General features: G+C 38.6%; 1 protein-coding gene across 1 annotated transcript; it reads left to right on the forward strand.

The window, feature by feature from the left end:
- The first annotated feature begins 2,612 nt into the window (after positions 1-2,612).
- Positions 2,613-10,103, forward strand: LOC145689105 (uncharacterized). The gene is made up of 2 exons (XM_081763232.1): positions 2,613-3,270; positions 9,978-10,103. The coding sequence occupies exons 1-2, from the start codon at positions 2,613-2,615 to the stop codon at positions 9,989-9,991; spliced, it is 672 nt and encodes a 223-aa protein (XP_081619358.1). The 3' UTR covers positions 9,992-10,103.
- Positions 10,104-11,758: the final 1,655 nt, after the last annotated feature.

Here is an 11,758-nt window from a genome sequence, read left to right on the forward strand (position 1 = left end):
ATCTACAATATTACGTATAGAATCTCCAAATACAGTATCGATTGGATACCAAAGATCCATACTGACTTATCTTTTAAAATAAATAATTATTACAGAAATTCAAATAGTAATTATAAAACCATACACACATATTTTCCATGGAACCCTAAAGTAAATATGAGGCGGAAAAAACAAACAAATATTCAATTCAACAAAAGCATATCTACACGATAGTGACCACATAATGTTGATATAATGTTGATGGGGAGCTTTTCTTGTTTTTTCGAATTGATTCCCTTCAATCACTTCAAAAAATTATACATTTTCTGGTTGGAACATTTTCGTTTCAGTAAGTAGTGTGACTTAGACATTTTTAGTTTTTCAATTTGATTTCTCCAGCTTAAGATTGACAGTTTGATTCCTTCTAGTCCTTCTCCTGGAAAGAATCCTGTTATAATGATAAACGGAATAATTCCGAGCTCCCATGTGATTTTCCAAAATTATATCTTCTTTCAACGAAACTAATCAAAAACTTTTATCAATTGTGAACTTACTTCAAAGTTAGCTTTGCTGGGAATGGGAAGAGCAATATGAAATCTACAAGAAGGAATTGCCATGCATAAAACTTGTAAGATATATACAAACAATTAACAGTAAGAAAGAAGGAATATTTTGGTTGTTTGATGACGTGGAAAGTAGGTTCATTATTAGCTTCTCCGTCATATAATGCCTTCTTGTTTGAAAGTTTTCTCAGCTTGGCTTGCTTTAAAATTTTGTCTAGTTTTGTCAGCTCCTATCCGTATAAATCCATTAACGGAAGTCATCTCGTCTGTTGTTTGGTTCCGTCAAACAATTACATTGACTCAATCCGCCAACTGTACTGAGTGAATCCATTTTTTATTACACTGAGTCAATTCTTCTTTGTATTGCGTAAAAGCCGATCATGGTACGTACTTTCAGAAATTTGATCCTTTCGTTCCACTTAAAGACTTGTTCTTTTTAGAACAATCGTTCAGGAGTTATCAGTCACTATCTTGAACTTAGAGCACAAAGAAGAAAAGCACGATAGGACGTTTAGCGCGATTTTGTGGGTAAGCGAAGAACTGGTAGGGTTCAATATCACCTCTATATGTATTCCGGAGTGAACAAACAGGAAAATCTATCACATGTGACACATACATATCCTTTGCAGATATAAGGGATACAAGTTCCAAATAGGGTATATTAGTAGACGCGGCTCAGGTCAAACATTATTGAGCAGTTGGTTGTAAAATCTAGTTGGAAGTGTTATAATCAGGTGCAGGTGCGGATCTAAGGGGAGCTATAGGGGCTATACACTGGATAAAATGGGCATCTACCCTGTTTTACCCTGGATAAAGTTGCAAACTATAGTTTAGCCCCTCCCTTGATCATATCTTTGTTCCGCCATTCATCATGTGTAAGGTATTGCTCCGTGAAGATGACTGAACTTCTGCAAAAATGGATGGCTGAATGAACATTTCATAATTTTGTTTTGGTAAAGGCGAAGATGAAGCAATGCCCCTGAATAAATCTGTCTTGTTTATAGGTGTTACGTGTCGTAACTTTATATATAAAATAAAAAATAACTAGAATAGTATTAGAGTTGCGTCTTAGTTTTCTTTTGTTAAAGGTTAATCAGCGCCGCCAAGTGGTTGGTTGACGAACTATACCATCATGTATGTGAAAGATGTGTAAGGCCGCTTCATACTGAAGTTGGTGATAGCAAGGGTAAAATATATATCGTGTAGAATTGGATACTTAACGAAATCCACATTATTACGACGAGTTTGAGCAGATTTTGTAATGAGTTGTGATATTTCGCTCTTCTTGTTAATTGAAATTTGATTACAACATTGATATAAGGTTGTTCTACGTATTAATACTAAATAGGAGGATTATTAATATATTTAATGGATTTCTGTGACTCTGTGGACGTTTAAATGGAAGGTGTAAGTCTCATTAGAAGCATATGTTTGTGGTGGATAAAGACTCCAGTGTTCAAGAATTAAGCTTTGTACATTCGTTGGTTTAATTAATTCCTATAAAGATATATTCGTTCATAAGAGCTTATCATTTAACCCGAATGAAGAACATAGTGATATATTTCTTAATGATCATTTTTTTTTAATCTGTTATTTCGCGGCAAGTAAGTAATTTTCCAAGTGAAAGAAAGCTTTATGTCATATGGTCTCTGCAATATTCTGGTGAATTTAGTGAACTATTGTTTGTCTCTCTCTCTTCTTCAGTTTCACAAGTTAATCAAACAAAACGTGGGGTGATTTCTCGATTGGGATCACCTTACCCTATGCGACTGTCCATGCTTACTTCGGTAAGGTCACATGAGCACAGCGTAACACAAAATCACCAACTTCATTATCTAATTGAAGTTGAGTAGAGAGCTGTGTATAGTTGTGTGTGAAGTGGAAGACATTTTTTTGTGTAAGTAATGAAACTTACATTTTTCTCTCTCAGAAACTATTTAAATCGAATAAGTGGTTTAGTGAAAGGTAATTCAGAGGACATTTATTATGAGAGGCATTATAAGTAATAGAAGAGAGAAACGGTATTTATCTTTTTGTAGTTATATAGCGATAACCAGTCTCTTTTTCACTATGGAAAGTGCGCGTGGTTCGAACTCGAGTGATATGAATTCAAGTCAGAGCACCGTACCAGTTCAATTGTGTTTAAATCATTTCGAGAATGGAGACCATGGTCGGTTTAGAGATAAAAATCCATTTCTAGAAAAAAATAATAGAACTTCTTTATCTTCTGAACATTCCTCGGAGTTACGTACTTTTTCTTTTTTAAATGAAAGTGATAGTGAATCGGAATCAGCTTCTGATGTTTGTGTTCACACTGAAAGAAATAACAGGTGTATTACGTCATTATCTGGGCAGAGCGAGTTGTTGGTTGAGCAAGGTCATGGACACGAAGGAAGGAGTGATAAGCCTGCTGTTGCAGCCGAGTCTGTTGGACAGTGCGTGACGAATCCATTTAAGTTAGTGAGTGAGGGTGAGAAAAATGAAGAAAATCGTGGGTTTGGTGAAAAGTGTAAAGTAAATGCGTTTATGCCCTATAGTGTTAATATGGACAAAATTACAATTATGGCAGCTAATCAGAACTTCTTACATCAAGTGGATAGTATTCCCCATTGTGATGGAATGGACGATATGGTTACCTTTAAGTTCCTGTTGGCGGTGTATCGGATAATTCAGACTGGACAATACCCGAAGGAGGCAGTTTTTGTTAGTTCCTTGGGACGGACATCAGGTATGTTCTATAATGAATTTAGTAAACAAATGTTGCTTACTAATGATTGGAGTGTTATATGCAAATCTCTGTTTGATCGTTTTGTGACTCCATTAGGAAAACAACAAATTTTACGTCTTTATGTTCATTGTTTACAAGAGCCTGATGAAAATGTTATGGAGTATGTACAAAAGGTTATCGATAGTTATGTCGTTTGTACCGGAAGGACAGATCGAACAGCGATCCTTACGAATATAATGGAGGGTATGATACCCGCTCTTAAGTATGAATTGTTTAAATACGATACTCCAAATGACTTAGATACATTAATGAATGAAGTGCGAAAGTATGAAATACATTCCAGAAACCAACTTGTATACAATAGCATAATTAGGAATCAAGCAGTGGCGGAGCAGAGGGAAGTCAATCCTAGCTTTCGTTCTAGTGTTACATATAGTTCAGTTCCAGATCTAAACAAACTTGGTGGTAGTTTTGCTAGGGTTAATATCTCTTCAAAAGAAAGGGTTAGGCCCACTACTTCGAAGCCAAGGAGCCGGGTGCGATCCCAGCTAGACCGAGACCCTAGAAGTAATTCTAAAAGGGGTGCTCAAATGTTATTGGGTACGAATAAACAGTGTAATAATAAGGATTTAGTAGCTTCTTTCGTTGAAGTATTTATATTAGGACAGCGTATGATTGGGGGGATAGATAGCTGCTCATCGGTGAGCTTACTCAATAAAGAATGTTTTGATGAGTGGAACCAGAAACAAAGAAATCCTGTTAAGGTTCTGAAGGAGATGTTTACAGGTGTTGGAATTTCTGGTAAGGCATTGACTCTTACGTCGTGTGTTTGTATACCTTTAAAATTCAGCAATAAAGTTTATCGGCTGAAGTTCTTTTTAGTGGACCGACTAGAGCCGAAGTTTATTATGGGTATCGGTGAACTGAAATACTTGAATGCTCGTTTGGATTTAACATCAGATACATTGTATTTAGGTCAAGAAGGCATTTCGGTGCCAATCCTATATAAACCTTCTCGTGAAAAATCTGTGGGTAATTTGCAGTCAACAAGTAGCAGTGCCGTAGGAGTTAAAAACCGAACTGATAATTGTGTATCCAACTCCCAGTTTTTAGCTAGACTATTTATGAAAATTCCGGATGTTGGCTTGGATGATTTCAGTGTCACCGAACGGTGTGCTCCGTCAGTGTTATTGAGTGACGTCATGATGTCCAGTTCAGACATTAATGTGACTGCTGTGAGAGGTGAAGGTTATGAAATTTCATATTTTGAGAACTCTCAGAATGGTAATCCACAATTTAATAAGAAGCGTTGTGAGAAGGGTCAGGACATGCGTAGTTCGTCGTCGGTGTCGCCAGCGTCGGACTTAGAAGCTGAAGTGAAGTCGCGTTTTCGGGAGAAGATTTTTAACCGCATGGAGTCTAGAGACATCAGAGGCGAGGGGCGTCGTGGTGTGCAGTCAATTAATGCCAAGCGTCGTCCAGCGTCGGCGTCGAGGTGGAAGCAGCGTCGAAGTGGTAATAATCAGGCAGTTGTTTACGAAGATCAGCAAAGTAAATTGGAGTCGTTTTGGCCGGAGCATTCGATGGTTTTTCAATCGAGGCAGTGGCGTCGAGATAGCCCCAAGGGAGCGTCGCCGTCGTGGGATCGTCGTATAAAATGTGCCCAGACGTTAGTGGCTCGTCCATTAGGTGAAAAGAAGATGTTTAGAGGATCAGAACAGAGTCAGGTAGGTAGTCCGAAGAGGCGTCGGAGAGGTTTCAGCCATAGGGGAACATCAGCGTCGGCGTCGGTGGATAATAATATTATGAGTGAGTTTAGCTTCCAAACCAGGGACAGTGATCTTGGACTATCGATGGACTTAGGGTATAGTAAGGATCATCGGTTGATTTCAGAGCGTCGGTTTGGCCGTTCATCGAGAGAGGCGTCGGCGTCATTAATCAAAGGTCTTCGAGATGATTACTGCGGTGTGGTAACAGGAAATAAATCAAGTAATGAGGCTAGGTCTATTCCCCAGAGGTTATATGGAAGAGGGTGGAGACGTAGGCGTCGAGACGGTATGAGTAATGATTTAGCGTCGGCGTCTAAAATTAGTAAAAACGAATTTTTGAATAGAGACTTCGAATTTTCTGATGAGGTTGTTTACGAACCTTGTTTGTTAAGACGCAGCAAACTTAATGCACTTAGTGATTTAGCATCTAAGAGGGCGTCTAGTGATAATAGTGTTATGGTTTATCCTTCAGAGCAAGGAAGGAATGATAAAAGTTTTCGGTCAGCGGGTTCATTGAGGAGACGAGGGCAGTCGTCGGAAGTGTTTGGTTGGGAAATTGTCTATGATTCGTCAGAAGTAACTTCGCCGTCGGTATCCAATCCTGTCACCAGTGTTGCTAACCTACGGAAGGAGGACATTCACGAGAGTGGTTTCCGAAATCCAATTGTACATTGGACACCAATTGAAACTGTTTGTGGGAACTTAAACCAAGGTCGGTGTGAGGCGTCGCCGTCGGGCTATGCACATGCTCCCAGTGTTACATCCCAGGACCAGGATTTTAATGGAAGGAATTTTTATCCTTCAAGTGCACTACAGTCCATGGGAATGAGTGGGATGGTCATGGAACAGCGTCGGTGTGAGTCGTCGTCGTCGAAGGCTACGCGAGATTTCAGGGTTTCCATCTTAGACAGTGCGGATAATAGCTTCGTAGATGAGATACGGAAGAAGACTACAGATGTACAGCCCTTAGAGAAGTGTGGTCAACTACATTTGAGTCAGCGTTGTCCAGTGGCGTCGGTGGAGGATACCTGCAGTGTATCCAATTCCGAATTAGTGGAACTTAATCGTATAGCCATACCAGAGAAGAAATCAAGCGACTTTTTGCAAGAGATGTCGGAACATGGAGAGTGGAGACTTGGTGCAATTGAAATGACAGTGCAGACTTCTCCGAATCTCAGTGAGGGGGCCTATAATATTATGTTGGGCCGAAATCAGAATTTTGGGCCCCATAGGAAATCCAATAATATGGATGGACTACTGGTGTCATCATTGGAACATAAGGTGTTAGAGGTCCCACCGGTTCTTGGGCAAGAATCTTCGAAGTCTACAGACTTAGAGCAACTAGAAAGGAACTTGCGAGAATCTAAGATGAGTGGAGATTCAACTTCGTCATACCAGGTGGCTGGATTAGCGGAAAGTGGTCAGCCATTGGAGTCTTCGTGTGATCATCGGACATTGAAAGGTGTTCCATTACCCATTGATTGTCCTACCAGTATGGGTTCATTTCATGATTCAGGTTTAGGAAGTGCTAATCGGAATAGTTTAAACTATTTTGTAGCTGGTCCTGTTGAGATCAGTTGTGTGTCTGGAGGGAGTCAATCACAATCAAGAAGTCGAATCCAGGTGGAATCAGAGGCGGCCCTAGTCTCTGATGGATGTCGTGTACAGCCAGGGGTACCTTCAATCTTCAGCGATTCCCAACATGGGTTAGGCCTACCCATGGTCAACAGTAGCGGCTTTTCCAATTCCAATATGGATGCCACAAGGGTAGAGGTGCCCTTAATTTGCAGTGGAGGTCGAGATGATCCAGTCCATGTCCCAGTGTGCAGTAGTGATTCTAGCGGTCCAGGAGTATCGACGGGAAATACAGATGAGCAGAGTGGTTCCATGTTACTTCAGTTTGGAAGGAAGGGTTCCAGTGGTCCAATGGGAGAGGGAGATAGTGGTCTCTATCCAGATGCTGAGGATGCGATCAACTTCCAGAGTCAGCGAGTTTCTCGTGGAGATTCCAAGCAAGGAGCTGCATGGAGTGCTGAGAACTTAGGCATGAACTTCCAGTCACGGGAGGAAGAAGTTCATACTGTTCCTGTTCAAGTGGATCCTGAATTTGTCGAGTTGGATCCAAACTTGCAAGGGTACGTAGAAAATTTGGTTAAGAAATTTCCTAATGTGTTTTGTGATCATGTAGGTCAGATTAAGAGCTTTGAATACACCATACTTCTTAAGGATTATGTTCCCATCAGGAAAAAAGCTTATCCTCTCTCTAGAGCAGACCAGAGGGAGTTAGATAAAATTCTTGATAATCTGATTGAACAAAATATAATTCAGAAAAGTCAAAGCCAGTGGGCTTTTCCGTGTTTTTTGGTAGGCAATAAAACGGGGGATAGGAGATTGGTAATTAATTATCAAGATTTGAATAAGAAACTCTGTATCAATGCGCAGTATACGCCAAGGATAGAAGATGTATTAGCGAGTTTGTCTAAAGGAACTATTTATAGCCACCTTGATGTACAAAAAGCATACTGGCATTTAAAACTTTCGCCGGAATCTACTCAGTACACAGCATTTTTAACCCATAGAGGCTTATTTGAATTTAAATTTCTTCCTTTTGGGTTAGCTACCGGATCTTATATGTTGTCCAAGGTTTTAACGGAACTGTTATATCCATTGAAGAATGAAGGAGTGGAATGGTTCTTTGATGACGTTTGTTGCATTTCCACGGATATTGAATCTCATAAGCATCTTTTAGAGAAGGTGTTGGGAAAATTTGACGAAGCGGGTATAACTTTATCTGTGAAGAAGACTAACTTGTTTCGCAAGAGGATTTCATATTTAGGGTATGAAATAGAAGGAGGAAATATGTATTTAGACCCTGCTAGGCTAGAAGTGATCAAGAAATTACCAGCACCGAAAAATAGAAAAGGGTTAATATCATTGGTTAGTTTTCTCCAATATTATAGTAAGTTCATCCCTCAATTCCATGAAGTCATAGAACCTATGACTCGACTTCGTTCACCACGGCAGGAGTATTATTGGGGTGCCGAACAGCAAAAGGCCTTGGAGGATATTAAGGAACTTTTTGAGAGTCATGTGATTTTAAAACTTCCGGATTTGGATAAGAAGTTTATAGTCAGCGCAGATGCCAGTTTAAAATCCTTAGGCGGCTGTATCGAGCAGGAGGATGACCAAGGTAGGAAGCGTCCAATTGCATTCTTTTCCAGGAAACTGAAGCCTTATGATAAAAATAAGCCCATATTTGTTTTGGAGCTATTAGCGGCTATCGAAACAATGGAACGGTTTAGAACGTACCTGCATTCGAAATTCGAATTGCGAGTAGATCATATGGGACTAGTCTATGCGATGCGTAACCTGCGGAGAGTTAAGAAATATGGTAGCTTGCTATATCGTTTATTTGCCTTTGATTTTGAAGTTAAGTCAGTCTCCACGAATATGAATATCTCCGCGGATTTCCTTTCGAGGTTATATGATACTGAAAATTTTGAATCAATGCATTTGGAACCTACATATGAAGAAGAAATGACAAACATGTGTATGGTTAATATGTGGGCAATGCCTTTTGCTAGTCAATCAGTGCAAGAGCATCAGAAGATGGACCCTTTATTAAGATCAATCATCGACAAAATAAGGCGGAAGGAATCAGTTGATGGTTATAAAATGGTACAAGGGATTTTGTGCAAGAAGACGAAGGCCCATAGTAATCCATACAAGATCTGTTTACCCAAGAAGTTAGCTCCAAATATTATTGAGTATTATCATTCTTCGATTTTGCCCGGAAGTCACCTTGGGTTGGGCAAAACGATAGGAAAGGTGTCCTCAAGATATTCATGGGAGGGGATGCTGGACCAAATTAAGGATTATGTGTTATCGTGCGAATTGTGTCAGAAGAACAAAAGTAGTAACAAGAAGCCTATGGGTCAATTGATTGCGAGCTATGCTACGGTAGTGAATGGGTTATGGCACACAGATGTCCTTGGACCAATGCCAGATACAAGGTCGGGAAGATATTGTATGATTGTAGTTGATTCTTTTTCCAAAATGGTGTTTCTGGAACCTTTCAAGAATCTATCTAGCCAGACTTTGATAAATAAATTATACAAACTGATGTGTCGCAGAGGGTTTCCGTTTGCAATTGGGCACGATAATCATTCAGTTTACACGTCTGCTAAATTTAGGGATTTCCTGTTTAGTAATGGAATCAAGGATGTGCGTATATCCCCTTATCATGCTGCTTCTAATCCGGGGGAGAGATATATACGTACGGTAAAGGATAGCCTGAAGATATTCTTCGGAAACAAGCAGAATCAATGGGATCGAGGATTACACGAGATTGAATTTTCTATAAATAATGCCCAACATGCAGAAACTAAATGTACTCCGATGGAAATGGTATTTTCCTATAACGTTTGTGATCCGTTGGATGTAAAATGGAATGTGCCCAGTGCCGATGTGATGAAGAAAGATCCTCAATTGGTAGTAAAAGCCTTGGAGAATTTAGAACTATCCTGGCGAAGGAAGAAGAAGCAATATAATAAACGTAGGTTATCTACTTCATATCAAGTGGGGGATAAGGTTTTGTTGAAAGCACAAGTCAAGTCGTCGCTAGCGGATAAAGTCACCAAGTCATTATCTAGCCGTTGGACTGGTCCGTATGAAATTATACGATTCTTAACTCAGAATACCATAGAAGTTAAAAATGTAAATGATTCTCGTGATGTAAGGAAATCTCATGTGTCATTAACGAAGAAGTATCGCGAGTTAAGACAGTAATTTCAACCTTATGGAATATTTGGGAAGCTAAGGATGAGATTGTAAATAATTTTAGTATGTTAAATAAAATGTCGACATTTTTAATATGTAAATACTGTAAAGTATATATATATATAAATACAAGTTATTAACAGCTGTTTCTATTTGCAGATCTGTATATGTGATAAAGGATACGATTATGAATGCGCATTATTGTCGGGATCGATCCAATGTTTTGTAAATTTGGTACCTATTGAATTGTCATCGGATGAATAAAATGGTGATGTTTGAAGACAGCCTTCCAGGAAAATCAAAAAAAGCAAGAAAAACGAAAATTTTTGTTCTGTAACTTGAATATTTATATTCATTCCAGTTTCTGTAAGTTACGATATTTATGCAAATGTTGATATTTTGGAGTTTATATGGTAGTTTAATAATATTTTTGTTAATTGATTGCCGTTAATTAATTTTGGTTATCTAAATAAGCTCGTCGTAATGGTTTAAGAACAATTGTAATTGGTTCTGGGTCGGACATAAGACTCCGGGATACCTATTAGACTAACAAAAGTGTGATTGTTGGAGTGTATGTGGGGGAATTTAATTATATTTTTGTTCATTTAGTTTAGTTAGTGAATGAATGATTTGAGAGGATGCTAGTAGGTAAAGTAGAAGGTGGAGGTTGTAGTTAAGAACTAATTTGGACGACTAGACCAACGTGACCCAGACCTAGTTAAGAGTATATACAAAAAATATAATAAAAAATCTTAGATTTTTTATTTGGGGCGCTGCGATGTTGTTACGTGTCGTAACTTTATATATAAAATAAAAAATAACTAGAATAGTATTAGAGTTGCGTCTTAGTTTTCTTTTGTTAAAGGTTAATCAGCGCCGCCAAGTGGTTGGTTGACGAACTATACCATCATGTATGTGAAAGATGTGTAAGGCCGCTTCATACTGAAGTTGGTGATAGCAAGGGTAAAATATATATCGTGTAGAATTGGATACTTAACGAAATCCACATTATTACGACGAGTTTGAGCAGATTTTGTAATGAGTTGTGATATTTCGCTCTTCTTGTTAATTGAAATTTGATTACAACATTGATATAAGGTTGTCCTACGTATTAATACTAAATAGGAGGATTATTAATATATTTAATGGATTTCTGTGACTCTGTGGACGTTTAAATGGAAGGTGTAAGTCTCATTAGAAGCATATGTTTGTGGTGGATAAAGACTCCAGTGTTCAAGAATTAAGCTTTGTACATTCGTTGGTTTAATTAATTCCTATAAAGATATATTCGTTCATAAGAGCTTATCATTTAACCCGAATGAAGAACATAGTGATATATTTCTTAATGATCATTTTTTTAATCTGTTATTTCGCGGCAAGTAAGTAATTTTCCAAGTGAAAGAAAGCTTTATGTCATATGGTCTCTGCAATATTCTGGTGAATTTAGTGAACTATTGTTTGTCTCTCTCTCTTCTTCAGTTTCACAAGTTAATCAAACAAAACGTGGGGTGATTTCTCGATTGGGATCACCTTACCCTATGCGACTGTCCATGCTTACTTCGGTAAGGTCACATGAGCACAGCGTAACATAGGTAAGATATGTTAACCAAAGCAACAACTAAAAGATGATTCAGTCACTTTGTTCTGGAAATTCAAATGCTCGTCACAGTGCTCGTCACAGTGATGGACTAATATACGTAGTAGCAAAATTGGATGCTACATGCTGACAAGAATGAACAAAATCAGCATGTGCACAGCCATGACAAGGCCAATGACCTATACATCCATTAGAGAACAGTGTTGACCTTTGGAAAAAGTTGACTACAAAAATTAGTTTGATATTTGGGTGCCACATGATCTAACTCCAAAACATTTGCTTGATAGAATTTCTGCCTGCGAATCTCTACTGAATTGTAACGAGCCCGAACCATTTCTGTAGC

The sequence above is a fragment of the Thermobia domestica genome, chromosome 7 (assembly GCF_964235325.1).
Source record: "Thermobia domestica chromosome 7, izTheDome1.hap1.1, whole genome shotgun sequence".
Classification (NCBI taxonomy): domain Eukaryota; kingdom Metazoa; phylum Arthropoda; class Insecta; order Zygentoma; family Lepismatidae; genus Thermobia; species Thermobia domestica.

Excerpts from the sequence above, each read along its gene's own strand:
- LOC145689105 (XM_081763232.1), top strand. The coding sequence starts at position 2,613 with ATGGAAAGTGCGCGTGGTTCGAACTCGAGTGATATGAATTCAAGTCAG.